We start from the raw sequence: 26437 nt of genomic DNA on the forward strand, positions 1-26437 counted from the left end.
TCTATCTAAGCGGAGGATGTTAGCGGTAGCAATGTTTCACCTCAGAGTGAAAAAAGACAAGAAAAAAAGACCTATGGACTGAAGTGTCATCATCAACGTGCACACGTGTCACTTCCTGTGGACCGGAGAAATAGGGCAAATCTATGAAAAACCCTGGCAGTGGCTCCATCTCGTGTCGCCAAATAGATGGCACAGAATGTGAGTTATGTTTTTTCACACTTTTAAAACATGACCTGGTAGGGCTGCACGATATGGACACAATTCCATATTTCAGTATTTATGCCAAATATTTCAATATCAATACGATATACGACATTACCGTCCACATTTCATATTCAATATTTTAAGTGTTGCAACAGTGAAAACTAAGCATTATTCAAAAAACGGCATAATAACAAGCTAATATCACTCTGGATTTTAAGTGCTATAGGTTTCCCACAATGATTGTGGGCTGATATTGTCATTATTTATCTATCAGGCAATCAGTCAACAGTTCTCCTCAAAACTTCGGTTCCTTTCTACTCCTACATACTTAGACAGAAAATGAAAATAAAACATCAATGTGTTCAGCTTACAGTGGCGAAGTGTGCTATTACTTTTTACAGCAATTTACGGCCAAATGGTGGCACTGTAGGAAGCTGCACTGTAGGAAGCCTTCGAAAGTGCAAACTTTGAACAGGTATAGCCCATGCTGTGTTTTAGGTACAGCCATGAAACCTGTATACACGTATGCGTCTCCTCATGCCGAACAACTTTTTACGCTCTGCTTTTGACCTCTGACCTTTAGGTCTCCCACCATTTTGAATTATATGAAAAACAGTAAAAATATATCTCCTCCTGGGATTTTTGCGTTACGCACACAACACTTTTTTCACATGAACTTTGGACCAATACGATCAACCAGATTTTTTTTAAAGTGAAACATTATTTTTTAATAATTCACTCAATATTGCAGTTTTATGCAAGTTATTCTTTTGCCTCTAAATCATACATGTATCATCAATCATACACATAGATTTTAAGTCTTAAGTGCGATAACTCGGAAACCAATAGGTTTTAAGCGCCTGTCTCTTAGTATGTTGTATAGCTCTTCGAGACGAACGTGTGGATGTGAAATTAATTCATTTTTTTCAGATTGTCTTCAAAACCCCCAAAATTACATAGTAAGGCGTCAAAACATAGATTTTAAGTTTTAAATTTCCGATTTCCGGTTTCTTTCTTTTGCTATGTTGTATAGCTCGTCGAGACGAACGTGTGGATGTGTGACACATTGCTGTGCGACCCCTGGAACCCTACTTTTTTTCGACAAATGCAATCCTAGATTTTTCAAAGTGCGATAACTCGGAAACCAATAGGTTTAAGCGCCTGTCTCTTAATATGTTGTATAGCTCTTCGAGACGAACGCGTGGATATGAAATGTATTCATTTTTTTCAGATTGTCTTCAAAACCCCTAAAATTACATAAGACTATATATAGGAAGGCGTCAAAACATAGATTTTAAGTCTTACATTTTCGATAGTTTCTTTCTTTTGCTATGTTGTATAGCTCGTCGAGACGAATGTATGGATGTGTGACACATTGCTGTGCGACCCCTGGAACCCTACTTTTTTTCGACAAATGCAATCCTAGATTTTTCAAAGTGCGATAACTCGGAAACCAATAGGTTTTAAGCGCCTGTCTCTTAGTATGTTGTATAGCTCTTCGAGACGAACGCGTGGATATGAAATGTATTCATTTTTTTCAGATTTTCTTCAAAACCCCAAAAATTACGTCAAAACATAGATTTTAAGTCTTAAATTTCCGATAGTTTCTTTCTTTTGCTATGTTGTATAGCTCGTTGAGACGAACGTGTGGATGTGTGACATATTGCTGTGCGACCCCTAGAACCCTACTTTTTTTCGACAAATGCAATCCTAGATTTTTCAAAGTGCGATAACTCGGAAACCAATAGGTTTTAAACGCCTGTCTCTTAGTATGTTGTATAGCTCTTCGAGATGAACGCGTGGATACGAAAATTATTCATTTTTTTCAGATTGTCTTCAAAACCCCTAACATTACATAAGACTATAGTAAGGCGTCAAAACATAGATTTTAAGTCTTAAATTTCCGATAGTGTCGTTCTTTTGCTATGTTGTCTAGCTCGTCAAGACGAACGTGTGGATGTGTGACACATTGCTGTGCGACCCCTGGAACCCTACTTTTTTTCGACAAATGCAATCCTAGATTTTTCAAAGTGCGATAACTCGGAAACCAATAGGTTTTAAACGCCTGTCTCTTAGTAGGCCTATGTTGTATAGCTCTTCGAGACGAACGTGTGGATATGAAATTAATTCATTTTTTTCAGATTGTCTTCAAAACCCCTAAAATTACATAAGACTATAGTAAGGCGTCAAAACATAGATTTTAAGTCTTAAATTTCAGATAGTTTCTTTCTTTTGCTATGTTGTATAGCTCGTCGAGACGAACGTGTGGATGTGTGACACATTGCTGTGCGACCCCTGGAACCCTACTTTTTTTCGACAAATGCAATCCTAGATTTTTAAAAGTGCGATAACTCGTAAACCAATATAGGTTTTAAGCGCCTGTCTCTTAGTATGTTGTATAGCTCTTCGAGACGAACGCGTGGATATGAAATGTATTCATTTTTTTCAGATTGTCTTCAAAACCCCCAAAATTACATAAGACTAGTAAGGTGTCAAAACATAGATTTTAAGTCTTACATTTCCGATAGTTTCTTTCTTTTGCTATGTTGCTATAGCTCGTCGAGATGAACATGTGGATGTGTGACACATTGCTGTGCGACCCCTGGAACCCTACCTTTTTCGACAAATGCTAATGCTAACAAATGCTAATGCTAACAAATACTAATGCTAAAAATGCTAATGCTAACACCAACCGCTACAAAAGATTGCACACACTTAGCGAGCTGCAGGCACACTTAAAATTTCTCCTTAATTCTAAATCTAATCCTCGATTTCTCAAAGTGCGATAACTCGGAAACCAATAGGTTTCAAGCGCCCGTCTTTTAGTATGTTGTATAGTTCGTCGAGACGAATGTGTGGATATGAGTTTAATTCATTTTCTTCAGATTGTCTTTTATTACATAAGATTGCACACATTGCACACACTTAGCGAGCTGCAGGCACACTTAAAATTTCTCCTTAATTATAAATCTAACCCTAGATTGTTCAAATTGCGATAACTCGGAAACCAATAGGTTTTAAGTGCCCATGTAGTATGTTGTATAGCTCGCCAAGACGAGCATTTTCTCACCATCAGTTGATTCTTCATATCCATATGAGTCAAACCGTTAGATCATTTGTTTATGTTTGGAACACAGTTCTTATATGACGCGATATGAAAAAAGTCTATGGGAATTCAGAATGGGGGGGAAAACTGTGAACCAGGTAGGATGGGTAAATGACCTCAGACTTCACTTTTCTATAGCATACTAGGTAGTTTTGGAGCTTACATTATACGTACCCGCATGTTCAACCGCACATACTGTATACATACATACACACACACACACACCTTAACTGAACAAAACAATTTTTTTCTGCTTCTGCTTTCAACATTTATTTGTTTCCCGATGTGTTTCATGAGCAAAAACAATATGATGAGTTGGATGTAAATGACTAGCAAACAGCAGTACACAGTACAGAGGTTACATGATGAACAACATTGACATTTCAAGGTTTATTTTCCGACAACAGAATCCTAGTAGACATACCAGTAACTAGTAAGTAGCAATACATGTCGTTATGGTTCATCTTTACTGCGTAATCCAACAACTGTTTGGATTAAACGTTAACATTACCATGGGTGCCCTCGGTAGAAATAGAATGAGTGAGTGCTATCATTCGTAGTGATAGGAAAAGATCAAAAACCCTACAGATGGTAAGCTTTAAATCTCTGTATAACTCCAATAAGAAAAGTATCCCATAAAAAAAGGATAACTCATGTAAACTCAGGTACTGTGTCACATCACAAGATGAAAGGCCCGTGTTTATGGTGGTTTGCAGTGGTCGTGATAGTGTTTTCTTTTCTTTCGTAAAAAGGCTTAGTGGTCACACAGCATGTTCGTTATAAGAAAGTTACAGTACAAGTGGTACTCAGCTTAATATTGTTAAAATAACCAGCCAGGGTGAGGCAGACAGATGTCTCAAAGCCAATACATCGGGGTTCAGACAGGCTTTTCCGAACAATAGTTCTGAGACCGCCCATCATAAGTTCGGAATGACGTCAATTTGTAGTTACTGTACATCACCTCCCTTTCCGAAGAAAAGTTTGGATGTTGGAAGTAGCATGTAATGGCCTTAATACAGCTAAACACTAAAATATTCTGTTAATTTGACTCAAAAAGTAGATGCCGTAAGCTTCCATCTGGGTCCATTTGTACACTCTCTATGAGTTAAATTAACAGATGATTTTACTCTGTACTGCTGGAATACAAAATGAAATGAGATGTTTCCAAATGGCTGCATTTACAATGTGGATTGAAGGGGGGAGGGAGTTATGACAGTCAATAATGAAATTCGGCGGCATAATTATAAAAACCAATATGCTTTCTCACACAAAAGCAATTTTCTCTCATAAATTATTTGCCCCTTTTCGTGAACACATTATTCCACTAAAAGCTTTATAGACCTTATAAAAAAATCTCCCTTTGGCATTTCTTGTTGCTGTTACTTTATAACCTATGACCATAAAAGCCATGCTAATGCCTCCAAATCTTACAAAAAAATAATAGTAAAAAAAAAAGCCACTATACATATGTATAAATATGTACAAAACAGGCACAACAGGCACTCGGTGAAAGAGGGAATGAGCATAGGTTTCATGGAGTGATTCAATCTGTTTCTAACAGAAAAATAGATTCTCTCTCTCAAAAAGAAAAATCACATCTAAAAGCTGGGTTACACCCCAAGCAGAGAGACAGACCATTACAAATGCATGGGATGCGCTGCGAATGAGATGTTTGAGTGAAAAGATCAAAGATATGAGTGGTGGGAGCAAAGTGCTACCATAATGATATGCATTCATTTTCTACAACCTGACACAGGAAATAAGGAATCCCGAGATGGCAGAATGAGTCAAGAAGAAAGAGCTCCCCTTTAAAAGTTTACCTTTTAACAAGCCCTTGTGGTTAAATTGCACAAGAGGTGTGGAAAGCAGTGATGAGTAGTAGGAATGCAAAGCTTGGTTTACATTTACAGTACGTGTGTGAGTCGTGTCGCTCAACGAAAACAGCCAGGCTTTATAAGATAAGAATGGTTTGGTGTAACAAAGAGATAGAGATAGTCAATGGGATGAAAGGATTGCCCAGGCATGTCCGCTGATAGCCATGGCGGGTAGATCTATACCAGTGGTTCTCAAAGTAGGGTCCAGGGACACACAGGATTCCTTGAGGGGGTTCCAAAGGGACCTATACAGGTCTGTAACTCTGACAGTGTACGGGTCCATTTGGTTCTATTTGTACACTCAAGAGTTATGGGGGTCTTTGAAATAATAAAAAAAAAGTTAGAATGCTGGTCCAGCAGAACTTCACGTTGTAACTTGGTCCCTATGGGCTTGTGTTGCTTCCGTCTTCTCCTGAGTCCTGTTGCTTCATTCCTCTCTCATCCAATCCCTCTGTCCATGCATTCATCTACCATGGGCCCTTGACCGGTGGGCCCTTGGGGTTGTACTCTACTGGATGGCTCTGACAGTCATTGGGATTACAGCGGCCGTCCTTCCCCTTCGACCCGGGATGTCCAGCGGGACCTGGGATGCCAGGGACACCCTGTTGGCCAACAGATCCAGGGGGTCCCATCTTACCATAGCCTGGGGGACCTGGCATACCTGGAGAGAGGAGGAGTGATATAGTCAAAGGAAGACACTTACTGACTAGGGATGTGCATAGTTGAGTAGCTCATCACCAGAGGACCTCAGTGTCCTATATTATCGTTCTTGAATGGATTTGTCTGAATCTCCTAAACATATAATACCTTTTCAGGAAGGAGGGAATTTGACCTTGACGTTTGACCACCAATTCACACCATATGTCACATATTAGAGATGTGTTTCATGGCCTTGTGTTTGGTGATGCAGGCATAGTGACACACATAAGGCATGTGTACTTAGACAAATAGACAGCCTCATTACAATAGCTTTGCTATCACTTCCAAAGTAATAATAATAAAAAATCTGAATGAGATTTCCATACCTGGTGCTCCCGGAGGTCCTATATCTCCCATCTCCCCAACGCCCTTATCTCCTTTAGCACCGGCAGGCCCTCTCATTCCTGTAAACAGAGGAGCTTGGTTTATTTATGCCCACACACTTGATCACCGCACGTCGCCGTACGTCTCACTTATGTCGGGCACAATGGTTGTCGCTGAGACATGAAGGACTGCCTCACCGGGGGGTCCTTGGGCTCCCGGGCGGCCTTCTCTGCCAATCTGTCCCGGGAGACCAGGTGCACCTGTAGACCCTGGTCTACCCGGATTTCCGTCCTTCCCTGGGGACCCAGGCCTTCCGGGAGATGCTACCGACTCTGGCTGCTGCATGCGGGATAGGTAGTAGGCCATTCTCTCTGAGGAGGGAACGTGTACAAGCAGAGTTGTGAGGAGGACACACAAAGTGGTGTCCCAGATGAGAAGTAGAATAACAAATGTGTGACCTCAAACGAAGGAGAAATGCCGCATGGCTCCGACTTGGTAGCTGTTGCATTATGGATATAGAATATACAGTGGTATACAGTGGTATTATTGCTCTGATAATTGCTTTGCTTGTATGAAGTCGTCACAGATGTTTTTTGTCTTTTTTTTGTAGTGAAAATAGCTGCTCTTTCCCTATATCTTACATAGTAATAATAATGGGCTTTATTAATGCATTATTAAAATTAATGCACTTTGCATTCGTGAAAATCTCAAAGTGCTACAATAAGCTCCAATGTGAGAACATTGTGACAGCTTGTGTTGTTGAGCTATATTCTGTATTTCTGAAAAATGCTATAGGGAGCCAGGTTGGCATTTTTTTTTAATGTCCAAAAAAGCTGCAAAAACTGTTTTACTGACCCTAACCCTAACCCTGAAAATAAAAAAGTGACGGAATACCCATCGGCTATAAATAGAACCAAATGGACCCTTACGGGTTCCATTTGTACACTCTGAGGTTCCATTTGGAAGGAAACCCCGTGACCCCACTTTGAGAACCACTGGTGCACACTTTACTCACCATCAAAGATCTTGATGACCTGCTGGCGAATAAAGCTCTTGATGTCATCATAATTGACCACAGCCTAAACAGTGAGAAAAGTAATGGAAAGAATATTCAGTTAATGAAAAAATATATAATATAGAAGCTAGATCATCAAACTTGTGCACCTGTGCTAACCACTTTTCGAAAAATGTCAAAATGCTAATCTACAGACTCACACGATGTGTCACGTTGTGTCGACAGATGCTAGGTTCATTGTTTACCTGGTATCCTAGTTTCTTGAGGCACTACAGTGTACATTGCACTATTTATGTGGACATTTTCTTTAGTTTAAGTCCCTCTGGATAAGAGCATCTGTTGTAAAACTGTACATTTGTACGTTGTGTGTATTTTTTTGAACATTGAAAGACTATGAAAGCCAGGATGCTGTGCTTTACAATTTATACATTTAGCAGACACTTAACCAGAGCGACTTCCAATAAGTATATTGTACATATATACGTACGTACGTATAGTACATATCTACCAATGCAGAGAGATAGACACAGTGCCTCAAGAAACTAGGATCCCAGGTAAACCAAGAACCTACCATGATCTGCCTAAACAATATACTATCCAAATAATCTGTACTGTACATTGAGACAGTAGGATGCCAGTTAAACAATGAGCATAGAATCTGTTTAAAGGACAAATTAGTTCTTTTTTTTTACAATAAGGGTTCATATTTTAGATTGTGATTAGAGAAAAGAAAATATGAGTGTTAAAATGTTTTCATTGACTGCTTTCTATCGTTTTAGCGATTTTAGTATTTTGATTTACAGTAGTTGGGGGCATGCATATAAGTGGCTAAATATGTATTTTTAGACACAATAAGCCGTCAATTTCTTTGTTACTATTTACACCAGCCCCCATAAGTCGCATCTGCCCATGAAAGATTGAGGTGCATCTTGGGAATGGGCTTATTGTGTCTAAAAATACATATTTAGCCATGTGCATGCCCCATGAGTTGGCTTTAGGTGTGATGTGGTATCTTACATCATTCCCAGGTATGCCTGAAGGACCGGGGCCCCCGGCTGGGCCAGGTGAGCCCGAGCTGCCCCTCTCCCCGCGGGGTCCGACTGGTCCGATCATGGGCTGTGCGTCCTTGGCATGGTAGCCTCCACCGCCGCCTGGGGGTCCTGGTCTGCCTCTCTCCCCTGGAGATCCCCTCTGACCTGCAGCACCTGGCTCTCCCTGGGCCCCACGGGAGACAGAGACAGAGAGAGTGAGAGACAGGGTGTTATGCTTAAGTAAACAAGACTTAGCAATCCAATAATAGCGATGGTAAGTTACAATGTGTGCAGTCTGTGAACGAAGCTACACAAATCACAATGTGGAGCTGCTCTATAAAGGCTGGACTGCTTGTGTGCATGTCAGCTATAGTGTGGAAACGCAATCCTCATAAATACTTAATTGAAGTACAAAACAGCTTCACAAGAACAACGTTGGTGAGGTGCCTATTTTGTTTCTACTTTTACAATGCGCTGACTGTCTGCGTGTCTCTCTGTGTTGTCTGTGCGTTCGTCTATTTCCGAATCTAATGTCACAAACTACTGGACCAATCAGCCGCAAATTAGGCCTGGGGCCAATTCTGATATCTTCACAAATTGGTACCACCCAAGGTGACCGTACATTTTTTACATTTTTGACTTCCTACATGTCTCTGGTTTACATTTTGGTATGATAACCCTTTCTGAGACCCAGCTTAATTGATGTTATCAGCCGCTAGAGTCGGTCTCCCATCGACTTTCTATACAGGAGGAAAATACCCAGAAAACCTTTTTTTTCTGGGTATTTAAGTAGGATGTGAGGTGTCTAACTAGGGGTTTGTCATGATGCTGAATCCATTGCAAGCATTTGTTTTGCACAAAAAACATTCCTTGGGCTACAAATGGCCCCAGAAAACGCCCACAAAACTGATGAAACTGATGAAAAGTGATGACTCATCACTTTTCATCCCTTAACCATCGCTTTCTGGGGCCATTTGTAGCCCAAGGAATGTTTTTTGTGCAAAACAAATGCTTGCAATGGATTCAGCATCATGACAAACCCCTAGTTAGACACCTCACATCCTACTTAAATACCCAGAAAAAAAAGGTTTTCTGGGTATTTTCCTCCTGTATAGAAAGTCGATGGGAGACCGACTCTAGCGGCTGATAACATCAATTGAGCTGGGTCTCAGAAAGGGTTATCATACCAAAATGTAAACTAGAGACATGTAGGAAGTCAAAAATGTACGGTCACCTTGGGTGGTACCAATTTGTGAAGATATCAGAATTGGCCACAGGCCTAAATGTCTTGCGCACACTTCCAGTAGGCCAGAGAAGTACCCATTTTTCATGTATGTTTTGTACTTTTTGAAAGTCAGAGGGGCTCTGATGGGGCTGCAATCTTGATCAGATTTGGAGACAAAAGTCTTAGATACATCATAGATAGACAACTTGAATTCTGTGATCCACATTGGAGCCACCCATTCCCATGTGGATCCAGAGATCCACTTGATTCGATTTCTTATTCTTTATTTTATTTTTTATTTTTTACCTGCAGAGATTATCAACACTCTACAAGTCAACAATCAGCTTTTCATTCAGTTTCATGGATATGGTTTCACTTTCTGTGCCAGGAGAGCCACGTGTAGCACATTAACCACACCAAATCCGAGCCTAAAGGTAACTCCTTCTGTCCCAGGCGTGATGGTCCCTGTGCCAACTGTGTCCCTTTAGTCTCTACCCTGTTCAGGCTGTGTCTGTTACATGCCACAAAGCACAAAGCAGCGTGATTGGTCTACTCTGAACGGAACAGTCACATGCATTCAGACATTGTTCTGTAAAAAGAACATTTACATATACAGTACGTGTAACTTTGTGCTGGATGTGTGTTCTCTAACTAAAGTGGTTCTCAAAGTGGGGTTGAGGGGGTTCAAAATGCAGATGGACCCTTAGAGCTCTGCATCTGAACCTATACAAATGGATCAGTGCAGGTCCATTTGGTTCCAGTAGTATACTCTCAGAGTTATAGGGGACTTGGGGGTCCTTGAAATTCTCAAAAATGTTTGAGAACCACTGCTGTAGCTGAAATAAGTTCTTCTCTCACTCCAGAATCACTTCAGTTTATAAAAAAAAAGAAAAGAGAGAAAACCATTGTTTCAGAAAGGGCCCAGGCGCTTTAACGCAGCCCTCAGCTACATCTGTATCCCGGCTCACTCCTCCATCCAGTTTGTGTAAATACACTCCAAAAACGCTTCTACTACAGTGGCGACACCGGTGATTTATCGAGGACAGAGCAGGCCATAATGGACGTCTAATGTTTACATGTCACCGGTGGACAAAGTGGCTTCTGAAAGAACAGAGGACGGGAGAAGAATGCAGCGGTCCATTCTCGTCTCGTCTCCTCTTGTTCTCCTCTTCCGTGTCGCTAAAAGCCCTGACAATGACATCCTGTCAGCGTGACAAATAGCCTCATCTAGCGTTGCTCCTCATGCTTAACGGCATTATCCCGGAGCCGGAGAATAACTCTATCATTATAACCACCTACTATAAGCGGCCTGCCTGCCTGCCAAGGAGGTCCTATGAGGCTAGATAGACTGAGAGCTAGGCTAGCAGGTGAGTCGCTATGAGGCTAGCAGTTTGACGGGCTGGGGGGGTTGGTGGTGTGGGGTGAGGGAGAGGGAAGTGGTACCAGGGGGATGGTATGGTACCCCTTCCCTCTGAGTGGCTGACAGTGGTGGACAAAAAAGTTCGACAACCCCAGTAGGTGAAAGTTGCTCTTTGAAACGTGAAAGTTATTCTGTCAACGTACTGGAGCACTGGCTTTAAACTAAAAATACTTAAAAAAGTACACATTTCAAAGTGTGTTTCAAAGTCAAACACATTCTCACACACATATTTCAAAGTGTGTTTCAAAGTCAAACACATTCTCACACACATTAACACTTGTGATAAGGATTACCGCGGTGCAGCGCCACGGCCCCGTTATCACGTCCAGGGATGTGTTAAGTGGTTACCATGGTAACCAGGTAAACAGGTGCTGCTGCTGCTGCGGCGGCAGCTGCTGAGCGAAAAAACGTTGAATCCCATGATGCATCTCGAACTCTGCTGCTGCCGACTTCCCTTTCCTCATCCACATCCATTCTATCTGGGTTTGGTAAAATGGCCTTTTCCTCCCTTTGTTTTCCCACTATATCTACTGTAACTCATGCATCGCCGTGGTTGTATTTTTTCTTCTCTGTGTGAAAGACAAGACGTTGAATGGCCGTGAACGGGCGCCGCCACCGAAACTCAGGTAAAAAACAATAGGAAATTAAGATACATGGCAGTCAATCTACATTAGTTATGGCAAAACTATGGCAGCCCAAGTGTTAATAGTAGTGAAAATAGCAGCACGACAAGCTCACATCATGGCACGTTGCAAGCTTGTAGATCTGCTATTTCCCCCAATTGCATGGTTTGAAATCGGCTCAAGTGGTTAATTCATTCAACATACTTTTTGCCTTCATATAAATGTAGTGGAAGGAAAGTAATGTACAGTACAGAAAGTATCCAAAGATACATATACTGAAGTACACGGTACTCAAAAAAACTTACAGTATCTAAGTACACTACTCAAGTAAATGTACTTTGTTCATGTCCAGCACTGGGTAGCAGAGGGGAAGTCATGGGGTCACTGAACTGATGACTGTGTTAAGGGAGTGTGCTGAGCAAGCAGGGAATAAGACACAGGCAAGCTAGCGTGTTCAGCGCTGACTGATGGGGCAAGCGTAGCTCCCCGAGCTACAACAGACAATACAACGTTCTGTGTCTGTGTGTAGTTGTGACGCTTAACTTGACATGCAAGTGTGCACCGGCCGCTGAGATGCCATGTCAACTTGTACTGTATATCTAGTATTTTTGGTGCGACACACACACACACTCACGCACGCACGCACGCACGCACGCACGCACGCACGCACGCACGCACACGCACGCACACACACAAGCTGTTCGTACCTTCTGACCCAGCTGTCCATTCTCCCCTGCTGTGCCCGCGGCTCCCTGTTGAAACAAAGTGGTCAGACTCACTCAGCAGAAGAACAACGAGGCCATAGAAGAATCATTGCTGGGCAATGAAAATGAGGAAATTGATATTTGGAACCAAAAAACGACTTTATAAAGTCTTGCTTCAAAGAGACAAAGAGGTTAGAGACGAGGTTAATGAATAATTGAAAAGCTTTTTTTTTCTCCCCTCATTATTTTTCTTATACTGTATATCAACAAATCAATTCAAAAATATTTAATTGACTAAATCAATTAGTATAATTAACCACATAACCCTGTATTATACTTTGTTATACAATAGTGGCATAGTGAAAATAGCCGTTGAAAACGTCGCATTGAAACGTTTTGTGAGCTTTGGGCTGCTATTTTCGGCCCCAAAAAAAGTTAATTAATTGTAACAAAAGTTTAGAATAATTGTGATAATGATTTGAAGTCATATCGCCCAGCCCTATACTCTCCACCAATGTTCTGCACTTTATGGATGACAAAGGTCACCACCATCCAGTTAGTACTCACATCATTACCGTCTTTACCATCAGTGCCCGGCTCTCCCTGCAACACAGAGGGGACAGAGTTACAGGAGAACATGTTAGTTGGTTGCTTGGTCAAATGGATGACAACCAGACTGTGGTTGGGGGGGTCTCACACACCATCGGGCCCTGGTGTCCATGAGGTCCTGGGGGTCCTCCCATCCCAGGCAAACCCCTCTCTCCTGCCTGGCCTTGGTCGCCCTTGGTACCCTAGTGAGAGAGAGATGAGGGGAAGGGAGACAAAGAGGTTAGAGACGAGATATTGTCGTTGTCAGGTGGAAACCTTGTATGTCCAAAACCGTTCGTTTTGTATTTATCATTTTAAATATGATATAAACTAGTGAAAACAGCCGATCTTCAAGCACACAATGCCTCGCAGCTTGAAGATCTGCTGTTTTCCCTAGTTTTGTGCGACGATCTTGTGTTATGAAGCGGGGCTTTACTTTACGAAAAAACGTACAAATTCGAAACTTGGAGATACGAGGGTTCTGCCCGACAGTGACAATATATGGGAGAGAGACATCAGAATGCAATAGCAATACTTCTCCAGTATTTCAACTTGATATGCAAAAACACACATGCATGCACACAGACGTACACAACACAACACGCGCGCGCGCACGCACACACACACACACACACACACACACACACACACACACACACACACACACACACGCACACATGCACACACGCACACACACACACACACACACAATATATGGGTGCAAATTATGGGGAAGGAGGTTGAGTGTGGACGTAGGGAGGGAGATCAGACCCCTTGCAAATGAGACTTGAACTCCGGTGCTCTGAAATCTCCATGCAAATTATTCTCATGGCAAAAGCTTTAAAGATTAAATGGGTTGCTTGAGCTCCGAGTACTCTCAGTTTATAATACAATTTCACACACCCCTAAGACAGGGCATGCCATTCATTTTTACATCTTTTCAGAATACTACCAAGAGACCCAACTTTTCAGATTTTATGGTAAATCATGTTTTGGGGTGAGTGCTTCGGCACAACTGCCAATCAGAAGGGCTACCGGACAATCACAGCACGTGTTTTCCGGCCTAACTTGGGCAGGTTACTTGACAGGACATGCGTTAACATTGAATCACCCAAAGGAGTGGCTGATAGCGGCCTACCAGAGCCTAGTAGGCCAGTAGGGAGCAACTGGACCATAGCTATGCAATGATAACAGCCCCAGTCAATGAGATGAGAACGTGGGTATCGGTTGGAATGGTACTGTATAGGCAAGAAATCATTTCACTTTTCTTAATTAGGAGCTACTCCTAATCCTGATTGTAGAGAGAGAGAGTACTAAGTATTTACTGTTTTTTTCTTTTTACTTGTGTCAGCAGAGTGCGCAAGTACTGCGTTCGGTGCTGTCCGTTTCTGGCTGTCTGTTTCCGGCCGACAGTACAAAGGCAGGGCCTTTAGCCAATGAGGACTCGAACCCACGATGCGCTGTCAGGCTAAGAGCCTACATGTAAATGCCCGGTTTAAGTGCTGTTGTACTGTAGTAGTACTGTTGAAACACACTTGTTTTGTACGCACTTTGTTTTATGATGGTTTATATTGTTTTGCATTCTGTGTAGGTTTTTGCGACCATAGGTCGCATTTACTATCAAACCCTGCACAAAGTGTAAGTCCGTCCGTCCGTCAGTCCGTCAGTCAGTCTGTCTGTCACACCTCACACGTCACACTCTTGCCCTGCTCATATCTCCGCAACCGTTGCCCCGATCCATGCCAAATTTTGCACACACCTTCCTTACCTGCCAAACTACAACCCCCGGAGCTCCAGGGACCTCCAGGTCCCTGGGGGACCCCCAGATGTAAAAAATGACCAAATGTGCTAAACTGACCAAATGACCACCCCCACGGGGCAGCTCACGGGGAATTCCCGGGGACCACCCACTCCTGGTGCTCCAGAACGGATGCAAAAGTGGTGGCGCCCCCAGTGGAGGACCCCCTACACTGCAGCTCACATAAAATGCCGTAACTCCGGCTAGGAGCGACCGGGACAGCCGGGGCCGGTACCTATTCGTCCGCCTTGCCGGCGCGGAGACCCCACCCCCATTTCTCACATGGCCCTCTTCTAGCGCCACCATGAGGCCGATTCTTGCAAAACACATTTTTGGACACTGCTCCTACAATTTTTGCCCTAAAATCACGCAAATCGGTACACAGTATGTCTACACTCATCCCATCAACATGAATCTCTCCCATATAGCGCCACCTCCAGGCCGATTTTTAAAAACACATTTTTGGACACTGCTCCTACAGATTTTGCCCTAAAATCACGAAAATCACTACACAGTATGTCTACACTCATGTCATCAACATGGATCAGGAAGATTTTGGCAAAACACATTTTGGCCCTATTTGTGGAGATCAGTGACCTACGGTCGCTTATCTCCCGATTAGGGAGTGTTACTGGTAGTATCATTCTTATTATGGTGCTTGGTTTTGATGTGGTGTGACTTGTCTGCTCAATGTACAGCACCATGTAACTATGTTTTTGAAAGGCACTTTATAGATAAATTGTTGTTACAAATACTTGACAGGCCATCTGTCTTTGTTGTCATTGGGGATTGAAAACATCATACTGAAAAATCATCCTTTTCAAACACATTCAACGATAACTACCGCAGCATACAGAGCTGAGTCATAGCGGCAATCTCTGATCAGGGCTAGTTTGATCATTATAATTATACATGCAATAATTATTGCATTCGGTGAAATGCATTAACCCATTAAGACCTGAGGCTGATTCTACAACTGTGAGCTTGTATCAACAAAGTGACGCGCTGTGAGCTTGTATATGTCCTATTTTTGAATATCCAACGCCAAAAATCTAAAATGGCAGAACCGGTTTTAATGGATTAATGCAAATGAAGGTCGTTTGTCAGCTTGCACGCATGTAACAATTTTAATGCATGGAATGGAAATATGAATCCCATTTCTGTATACAATTACATCCTGTGGCAAGCTTTGTTAAATGAGCTATATTTCATGTTATTGCACTACATTAGAATCAGTGTGTGCATTGATAATGGCAACATGTATCATTCTGAGCAAAAGGTCTAAAATAAAAGGAAATTGGACATTTTGTAGCAATAATGCACAATATCTGTGCATTATTACAGAAAGCAGCATGACATGGTGTGAATGATGAATTCTTGATTGCTGCATTCATCTTATAGCGATATTAGGATTTTTAAATATCCTGTATATCCTATATCTGTTGTGGGGCTAATGTTCATGCTAATTAGGAGCTCAAAGGTTTATCCCACTGGGACAAAAGCCATAAGTGTGAAAACTACAACAATAATGTTTTTTAGCTGTATATCATCACTGTCAGGCAGAAAACTTGTACCTCCAAGTTTTCAAATGTGTATGTTTTTTGGTAAATTAAAGTCCTACTTGATCACACAAAAGTGTCACACAAAATTAACAGATTAGCAGATCTACAAGCGAGGTGTTGTGTGCTTGTAGATACAGTAGTTTCACTATTTTAAATAATTTTCGTTTTTTAAATAATAACAAAAAAAGGAAGGTTTTGGACATACAAGGTTTCCACGTGCACCCGACAACAACAATATACCACTGGGGGACTCCGGTATATAGCGTTTAACTGGTTTACAATTCTGAATCAAGTTGCCATAGACCTGCCTGCCAGGCAGATGTTTGCATCAGGGGAATTGTGTAGGATCACAGAAAAAGGCCAAAACAGACAGAAAGGGGAATTTCCCCTGTTGATATGAAATACAGGATTGGCATCATATATAGATGTTTCTATAGACCAGTGTTTCCCTAACATAGGGTTGTTGTGACCCATTTTGTAGTACCTACAGTACTTTCATGGGTCGCAAGTAAATATCCTGTTTGATAATCATCCACAATTCACTGAATTGAACTGAAAAGCTGTCCACTTGACCTGTGTTGTCAATTTCTGAGCTAAAAAGACCAATACAAGTTAACAATTTGCATCCAGACACTGCTCTTCAGATGCATGATCTTATGCATTTGTTTGAGTGAAAATGGTAACAAGTCATGTTAAGAATTTCAAGTGAATCATGGACACGACATGAACAAAAACGGTACATTTTAGCAGCATAATAAGAAAACGTTTAAAGGCACTGTAGCAGGGAGTCAAAGCTCACACAGCGGTACATTGGCTGGCCTTACTTCACCCCCATTATAGACTGACAGAAAGCCTCGCCCCCAAAATAAGATATTGAGGTGAACAACCAGCTAGCTCAACCAGGCTTTTGTTGGTGTTGAGGAAAATGTTCTGCCGAGACCATGATTCACATCGCAAAGCTGATACTGGGCGCCTAAGCCCTGAATCAGTGTCGGGCCATTATCGCCTGTCTCCGCTGTACACATAGTGGACCTCGATTAGACACGTAAGGACTCCGCTTCTTATTTAGCACGGCTTGTGACTGTTTTCACTCGATAAATGCTTGTTCGGACACGGGACAGGAGAGCGGAGCACATTATGTCCTCCTGGAAGTACCATTATGGGGCTAATGAAAAGCAAACAAGATGACAGAGCGGACGGAGAGCAGGTGACGTGGAGAGGTCAGTGAGGAAATGAGGCTGTGTTTGATTACGGTGTGCTGGAGTGCCAGGTGAGAGGGCACCTTTTGGGAACGCTTTATAAACTGCACTATATGTTACCCACCTAGCACACCTTGAGTGTTGCTTCTAAAAAGGGAGATAATGGAGTCACAAAACTGCAGTCCCCCCACCCACCCCCAGTCCCCAATCATCATCGATTGCATTTCTGCTTTCTACTGTGGGTAGTCAGAGAATATAAAGGGAAAGAGAAAACAATGTACAGTACAGTAACTCAAGTGGAATGAGATGTGCACATCTAAACACTTTTGTGTTTGTGTTTGTGCTTGTTGGAGTATGGGATCCAAAGATCATTCTCTATACATTTTCATCAATTGAAATCTTTGACGATCTTCAACAGAGTGTAGTCTCGTCTCTCTGATGAAGGTTGGTGAAATTCCAAGAACAAGATGGATCCCATACCAGGTCATAAAGTACACATAGTGTAGGCTCTGAACACAGACTAGTAGTCTCTAGTATAGTATAGTATAGTCTCTATACTAGTAGTATGAGGCAAAGCAGCTCAGAGAGAAACTAGCAGACACTGAAATTAAAATGACATCACAGCTGTCTAGCTCTCATCGGGGACCTTCTTCTGACAGCCAGCAGCTCTGACTCTACAGGCAGAAACAACATGACCTAACTAATGCCAGTGGAGTGGTTCTGCCTGCATCTTGGACAAGTAAACAGCTGCTTTGGAATGACACGTTTGCAGTGTTTATACGAGTTGGCATGACAGTCAGATTAGTAAGGGCAAGGAGGATGTTTAAGCCTGATTTACACTCCATTGTGCGGCGTGTGCAAAAAATAGCCACTCTAGAAGCTGTGGCATGTTGTGAGACACATTGGACATTTTCAGTCCGGCACACCAGTGCACGACGTTGTACAATAAGTTAAAGGTGCAGTAATTGATCATTTTGTTTGACTCAAGTGCTAGATGGCTATATATTTTGATAGTAATTATTGCTGCCACTTGCCTAATGCACAGAGATTCAACTGAGCATAGCAGCTGTGAGCGATAGCTTCTTGCTTTCTAGGAATGTACATTCGGTTTTCAGTAACAGGGGTCTCCCTGCCTCTCCAGCTTTTCAGTAAACAACCAATTAACTACAGGATACAGGGTAAACAAGTGAAATTGGAAGTGATGAAGCAAATAAATGAGCAGACAAAATTGGAACTGGAACACTATAAAACCTGATTGAGTGAAATTTGCGACCCCTCACGAAATGTTCTGTTTAATTAAAGAGTTGGAGAGACGGGTTACTCGTTACTGAATAAACTCTCTATAGCAGTGATGATCACTAACAGAATATATACTGTAAAGCTGTAAACTTTTAAACGATAAATGTTTTGATTTAACTAAAGCATATCACTTACTTTACACCTCCTTTAAGCCGTGTTTGCTGCACCTTTGTGAAACATCTTTACTGTGCACGTGTCGTATGAACGCAGTTAAGTAGGCTGAGGTGAAGCACTGGTTCATTGTCCTGCTTAATTTATAGTCATTATAGTCACTTTGGAAAGTCTCCAAGATAATTCATTTATTGATTGTCGTTCTTCTGGTCAATGAAGTGTAGAGTACAGTACGTCCACAAAATGGTGTCGAGAATTACGGTGTTTTCGCTTCAGTAAATACATTACATGTGCACGCACACACACATACGCACGCACGCACACACAGAAGCTTGGGTACACTTTCCCATGCAAGACTCATTAAAAAAATTATCTTGACATCTCTCTCACCACTCCTGCCGGGCCAGGCGGTCCTGGGGGTCCAACCGGTCCAGCGGGACCCTGTTATGGAGAGAAAACAACACAGATACACCAATTATTATACAGCCTCCCGTAGCGGGAAAAAAAACACATCACAATATCGACCTGGCGCGACCCAGACGGAGAGAGAGAGAGTGAGAGAGGTCGAAGGTGGTGAACTCACAACATGTCCGGAGGGTCCGGGCCTTCCCTGAGGTCCTGGGGGGCCGGGGTCGCCCTGGAGAGGTCAGAGAGGTCACATGTTAGAGATTGACCTAAGAGGTCTGCTGGGTACGATGGCTGTGTGCCGTGCATCATGTCTGGATGTACTAATACTCTCTAGATGATGTGCAATCAGGGGCGTCAAGGGGGGGGGGGGGGGGGAGTGGGACTGAGTTACTCGGGCCCAAGGTGGAGGGCCCTTAATTATTTTATACTTTAGCTATTGAAACATAGCTAGCACTCTGTGCCGCGCTGTGAGCTTGTATATCTGCTATTTTTTAAAGTCGTGAGAATGTGTGCAAATCTTTGAATATATATATTTTTAAGTGAACATTTGTAACTCAAATTTTGCTTCTGGGGGGGGTCCCTGGAACTAGATATTTTGAGATGGAGGCCAAATACATATCATTTTGGGGGTCCTTGACATGAAAAAGTTTTAGCACCACTGACATAGAAACATAGGTTTTTCAAAAAACCTTAGAAGGATTTGAAATATTCAAAGACTCGCACACATTTTCACGATTTTTCAAAAATAGCAGATCTACAAGCTTGCAGCGCAGCGAGCTTATAGTATATCTGCTATTTTCCAATAGTTAAAGCACAAAATAATGCGTAATAATGCATTCCCAGTGGGTTAAACCCCCTCCCCTATGAAGAACATTCATGGGGGCCCCGCAGTGAATCCTTGTACCCAGGGCCCAGGATTTGGTGCGACACCCCTGGGTGCAATGTAACACAAAAGGTCCTCCTCACCTCCATTCCTGCTCTGCCTGCTGGTCCTGGGGGGCCGACAGGTCCCAGGTCGCCCTGGTGGGGGGAGAGGGGGAGGGTGGGGGATAATGAAAATAAGTAGGATATGGGAATAATGAAAAGATGATGGATTAGATTAGGTAAGTTATTGACTTCTGCAGTATAATAAGTTTCCTCCACAGTATGTCAATTTTAACAATGTAATAGCTTTCATCTTGTGTCGATTTTAACAATGTAAGGGGAAATCTATTTCCAAAATATCCTCTCAATTGCTCCCTTGCTTGCATTTTCAGCCTTGGCCTTGAAAAATGGAGCAAGACTAGAGATAACTAATGTCAGCAAATAACAACAGGAGAAAGGAATTAGATCGATGGCAAGAAAGACATTCAACATCAGTGTTAGGGAAAGCGCCATCAGTTGTCTCCCTTGCAGTAGCTAAAACAATAGCTGAAACAATGTAAACAAAGCCGTAAAAGGTCTTATTTGGGATGTTCCTTTTTGGGCAGGATGTTTAACCGGCCTGTGCTGCACTATATTTGTGTTGTCTGTACTTGTCATGTTACTATTTTTGTCTAAATAAATGATTCAATCAATCAATAAATAGGGATATAATGACTGCCCAATACACAAAACAGAAACAGAAATATAATTATGTATGTCGATGGCACCGTTCAAATTTTGTTCTCTCCACACACTTACGTATACAGCAGTGGTTCTCAAAGTGGATTTCAGGGACTCTCTAGGTTCCTTTATGGGGGTCTAAATTGACCCTTAGAAGTCTGTAACTTTGACAGTGTACAAACGGAACAAAATGGACCCGTTACATTGTCAAAGTATAGGGGAGACCTTCAAATGTCAAAGTTTGAGAACCACTGATATCCAGTATGTTGCAATATGTGTGTTTGTCTGCACACCCAGATATCGTCGTTGTCGGGTGGAAAACTTGTATCTCCAAGTTTCAAATTTGTACATTCTTTCGCAAAGTAAAGCGCTCCTTCATCATACATCACAAACGTAGTGAAAACAGCTGATCTACAAGCACACAACGCCTTGCGGTGCGAGGCCTTGTGTGCTTATAGATCGGCTGTTTTCACTAGTTTAAATCATTTTTAAAAATGATAAATACAAGGTTTTCACCCGACAACAACGATATACATGTAGACAGACAGAGAGGCAGACTCTGTCTCTCCCAGTCTTTGAACGGAGGCCCTCATTCATAGCCCTCTGCAAGCAGCGATAGTGGTCCGCTAACCTTTTGTCCAGGGAAGCCGACGTGGCCCTTCAGCCCTTTGAATCCCTGTGGAAGTAGACCAAAGAGAATAACATTGGCACTCTGTCAGAATCCACAGAGTACACAGACCGCCAAAAGAGCTGACACATGCGTCTTTGAAATCTCCTATTTTGATTGGAACACCTGCTCTCGGGGCGACTGCACAGCGAGATACACAGAGAAAAGCCAGATACGGCGGGGACTCTGGGAGGGAGACGAATCGATTCCTTTCTTCCTTGAAACGAGAGTCTGGTGTGTGAATATCACTATTTATGTGCTGTATGAGAGAGACAGGATGGAGATGCGGGGGGAAATGATACTTAAATACTAAGTTGGAGCAAGACGTCTGGAATCGTCAATGACTTTCAAATGAGGTCAGATTACTAGCGATGCAATGGTGGCAACACTGCTAAGTCATAAGTACTGTACTGTAGAGATTTTCATGGGTCCCCCGATTCAGGGGAAAAAAAACTACAGGACCCGAGACCGTGTTTTATCATAATCATCTCGGTAGAGCTAAAAGCATGACGTTCTAGGATGATTACACTGACCTGGGATCAGATTACTGCAGCGCAACAGTTCAGTGAGAGCGGAGAGCACACAGACGCAAAACAAAATACAGTATAGTCTACCTCATGAAATTAAAATGTGGTGTATGCAATCATGCATGGATTCCTTCCTAGCAGATCTACAAGCTCACAACGCCTCGCGTTGCGAGGCGTTGTGAGCTTGTAGATCGGCTATTTTCGGCAAAGAGGTTTGGGGTAGAGGGGAAAAAAGACTAAGTACAGAGTGAAAGGTAAAGTTTATTAAGTATTGGCGGTTCAAGTGGTTAAATGTCTGAAAACACAAATTGACGTGAATCCAAAATACATTCATGATTGTGCTGTCAAACGATTAAACTATATGGAATCTATGAAAAGGTTGTGGGGGTCCCTGCTTCATCTCTCTCTCAACTAAGGGGTCCTTGGCCTGAAAACGTTGAAGACCCCTGCATTAGGGTTTGGGTCTGTCATTCTGGGCATGTGAAGAGCTCTACTTTACAGTATGTGCTAAGGTACATTGTAGGTACTTTAGCTTAGCACACGTACAAGGTACAATGTTAAGCACTTACACCACATATACTTAGTTTTCCTCTCCCCCAGGGCTCTATCCTTTTCCCTCTACACCAAATATCTTCTCAAAAAATTGCTGATGTACAAGTTCACAACACATTGTGAGCTTGTTGGAGCGGTTAACGGGAGAGGGGAATGTGTTTACTGTACTGTACAGGAAATTGTTAATTAAAAACCCATTTAGGCCTAGAGTTATTGAATGCTTTAACCAGTGAAAAATAGCAGATATACAAGCTCACAGCGCTGCACCGAGTGCCGCGCTGCGAGCTTGTAGATCTGCTATTTTTGAAAAAGTCGTGAAAATGTGTGCAAATCTTTGAATGTATGTATTTTCAAAGCGAACGTTTGTAACTCAAATTTTGCTTCTGGGTGGTCCCTGGAACTAGATATTTTGAGATGAGGGTCCGTGGCCAAATACATATCATTTTGGGGGTCCTTCACGTGAAAAGGTTTGAGCACCACTGACATAGTAGTCTCTCAAGAACAGACTAACTGAGCTCCAGTTAAGTGAAAAGGACCTTTTCTTTGACGGTGGCTATAGCCAGATTGCTGACATAGAAACATAGGTTTTTTCCAAAAGTCTTAGAAGGATTCAAAAGACACTTATAGAATCGGGTCAAAATTCTAATTTTCACGATTTTTCAAAAATAGCAGATAATAAAATATTGCCATAATGTCATAATGTGTTCAGGCCTAAATGGGTTAAGAGACAACTCTAGAGTAGAGGATCAAAAAGAATATTATACTTGTTTCTCCGTACACAATTTCTAAGTTAATTGAACTAAATATTCTAAATTAAACATATTTAGTCAAACACGATGATTTGCATAGTAGTTTGTGGTGCAGAGATCCGCTTTGTACTCGCGTAAGTCTGATTTCACATAGCAATTTAATTAGCACTATCCCTACTGGACTATCCTCCACAACCAAAACAAAGGGAGTGAAAAAGAATTATGGCGGAAGTGTTGAGTGAATGTGAGAAGTTACCCTAAAGGCAGTCTATTTAACTTCATTTCTCTACGCATCGCCTTAATTTGATGATTCTAAAATGGAAGCACAATGCATCCGTTAAATAACTGAGGAAAGCTCATTTTGTTGTTCTGCCTTTGGAAGACTTTAGATGTGAGGCTGAGTTTAATCATAAAAATGTGCTCAAATGCATCCATTCTAATTTAAAGGTCAGAGTGGGTCATGTGCTTGTCATTTCACTTGACAAACAAGCATGTGTTGTGTGATGTAATATGACAATACGGCTGTCACAATTATTACATAATCGTCTAATCGTAATTATTTGACATAATCGCAATTATTTTGTCATAATTGTCATAATCGTTTACATGTTGAAAAATGTTCGTATTTTCAAACATTTCAAAAATAGTGGAAATAGCGGATCTACAAGTAGATGGGCTATTTCCACTATCAATGTTCTTTTTCAAGTATAAAGTTGTCAAATATGTCAGTAATTTCTTTGTTTATTTCGGTTACGTGTCATATCTGCCATGTGCAAATTCAAAGCCTCCAAGCCAAACAGAAATGTAATTGTCAACGACAGAAACCCAATTAAATCGTCAATCGCAATTATTTGAGTGACAATTAATCGTCATGTAATATGTCATAATCGTGACAGCCCTATATCACAAAGCAATCCTGCATAATATGCCATGTCCGACTGTCATTTTCTATCATACAGTTTTGACCTTATTGGAAAAGAGACACCCAAACGGGTCAAAGGTCATACTCACAGGGATACCTCTGGGTCCTGCTGGCCCTGGAGGGCCCGCCTCTCCCTGACAGAGACAAAACAAAACAGACAGACGTTTCACCACAAAAATAATGAACTTTGTGTGAGCCCGTGTGTGTGTGTGCCCAGGGGCGGTTTTTATAAACTGGGGGCTCCCCACAAAGGTAGTAAAAGAGGCCCCCCCCCCATGAGCGCGCGTGAAAAATAGATATGCGTGAAAAAAAACAGTGCGTGCGAAGTGCAGGAATTAAAAATGCCACCCTCCAACTCAATACCTATTCTGAAAAAGTGATGATTTAGCATGACAAGACGATGAACTTGACAAGACAATGAAGAGCAGAGGCAGAGGAAGCCTATTTGTTGTCATTATGGTTGGTTTTAAATACCTAACCACAATCATTTTGGATCTATTTGATTAATTTAAGAAGAGTACAGTAAGGTAGCCTATATAGAGTAGGCCTATATGTATATTTTTATACAGGACATATTTGATGCAGGACAATAATTATTTAAATAACAATAAGGGAATATCAGTGAATAATAATACTTTAAAATTATATTTTAATTATTAATTATTTAATTTAATTATTATTTTTCAAAATTTTGATAAAATTAAAGCTGCAAGCAGCAATGACCGGGCCCTCGCAGCTCTACCCACGTCACAAGGGGCAACAGCCAATCAGAAGAGGGGACAGGACTAAGTTAAACCAATTAAGGTGAAGGACTCTTGATGAAGTCATATGACACCAGCCACAAGTCTGTACGACAAACGGTTCATGAGATATAGAGGCACTTCCTGTTTGGCGAAGGGCACTTCCTGTTTGGCGAAGGAAGTGCCAATTAAGGTTAATAAGGACTCTTAATCAAGTCATATGACACCAGCCCCGAGTCTGTACGACAAACGGTTCATGAGATATAGAGGCACTTCCTGTTTGGTGAAGGGCACTTCCTGTTTGGCGAAGGAAGTTTGATCTCTGTGTGAAACCTATTGACTCCAGTGAGCAGTTGGTCAATTCTTTAAACAATCATAACTTTTGACAGGAATGGGCTAGAGACTTACTTTTTTTTTCTAAATGCTCAGAATAATGAGCCCAGCAGGGGGCCCCCTCTGCATTGGGGCTCTACGCAGTTGCGTAGTCTGCGTAGAGCAAATGCCCGCCCCTGTGTGTGCCCGTGTGCGCGTGCGTGTGTGCGTGCGTATGTGCGTGTGCGTGCTTGAATGTGTATGAAACAACTTTTACCCTTAACCCTGGTTTCCCATCCTTTCCGTCCAGTCCTTCAATTCCTGGAGGCCCCTGTCACGGCAAACAAAGAGGAGGTAATTTCATTTCATTTTATTTGTTTGTTTATTTGGTTTGGCGCGTATCGATATTTCGAGGTCCCGTTGTTTCGAAGGTCCCAGTAGTCCAAGGATAACCTGCCGACGCAGGTGAATGCTAACCTGGTGAATGCTAACCCAAAGCCTAAACCTAAAACTATCCTTTAGCTTAACCCTAACCGGACAACTGGGACCCGAAACAACGGGATATCGAAATATCGAGATTTTGCCTAATTTACTTCCCCTTTCATTTCTTTTACATATTCCACAAATGAAAAATCTTGTTATAATCTTATATACCTGCCCCTATGATCGAATGATAGATGATCTGTCCAATGGCTACCATCCAGTAGGCCTACATCACTACATACAGTATACCGTACCATAGAATGAACATACATCATGCAGACATCACACACAAACTCTGACTGGAACCAACTCTGTCATACATACCATCAGTCCCGGGGAGCCGGGACCACCTGGCGCTCCGCTTGGTCCCCGAGGACCCACGGCTCCATCGTTACCCTGGGAGAGAGACAGACACAGAGATAGGCACAGACACACAGAAAGTAGGGTATGACACTCAACTACACATGAGTGAAATCAACATGTACTTCAATGTAATTCTATCTTGCTACAGTACAACAACTACAACCACTAAAGCCCTCATAACCCCTTCCCCATATCCAATTTTCTCTTTTATGTTTGAACATTTTATCCTATTTTGACATTCCCAGAATAGCAGTGGTGGAAAAAGTACTCACATGTTTTCCTTAAGTAAAAGTATCAATACTGCAATGTAGAAGTACTCTGTGTGCTCACAATGCATCGCAAATGCTT

At 42.0% G+C, this 26437-nt stretch overlaps 1 protein-coding gene across 1 annotated transcript in view; it reads right to left on the reverse strand.

The window, feature by feature from the left end:
* Window positions 1–3605: 3605 nt before the first annotated feature.
* Window positions 3606–26437, reverse strand: part of col16a1 (collagen, type XVI, alpha 1) — a 153210-nt gene continuing 130378 nt past the window's right edge. Inside the window, exons 54-68 of the mRNA XM_080735516.1 lie at window positions 26051–26122; window positions 25521–25574; window positions 24281–24325; window positions 21406–21450; window positions 20157–20210; window positions 19366–19419; window positions 19173–19223; window positions 12927–13016; window positions 12793–12828; window positions 12229–12273; window positions 8240–8437; window positions 7223–7286; window positions 6405–6578; window positions 6210–6287; window positions 3606–5845 (exon numbers count right to left, since the gene is read on the reverse strand). Coding sequence (XP_080591642.1) covers window positions 5652–5845; window positions 6210–6287; window positions 6405–6578; window positions 7223–7286; window positions 8240–8437; window positions 12229–12273; window positions 12793–12828; window positions 12927–13016; window positions 19173–19223; window positions 19366–19419; window positions 20157–20210; window positions 21406–21450; window positions 24281–24325; window positions 25521–25574; window positions 26051–26122 — 1254 coding nt within the window. The 3' untranslated portion in view covers window positions 3606–5651. The remainder of the gene's footprint in view (window positions 5846–6209; window positions 6288–6404; window positions 6579–7222; window positions 7287–8239; window positions 8438–12228; window positions 12274–12792; window positions 12829–12926; window positions 13017–19172; window positions 19224–19365; window positions 19420–20156; window positions 20211–21405; window positions 21451–24280; window positions 24326–25520; window positions 25575–26050; window positions 26123–26437) is intronic.

The sequence above is a fragment of the Nannobrachium achirus genome (assembly GCF_963921795.1).
Source record: "Nannobrachium achirus genome assembly, chromosome: 10".
NCBI lineage: Eukaryota > Metazoa > Chordata > Actinopteri > Myctophiformes > Myctophidae > Nannobrachium > Nannobrachium achirus.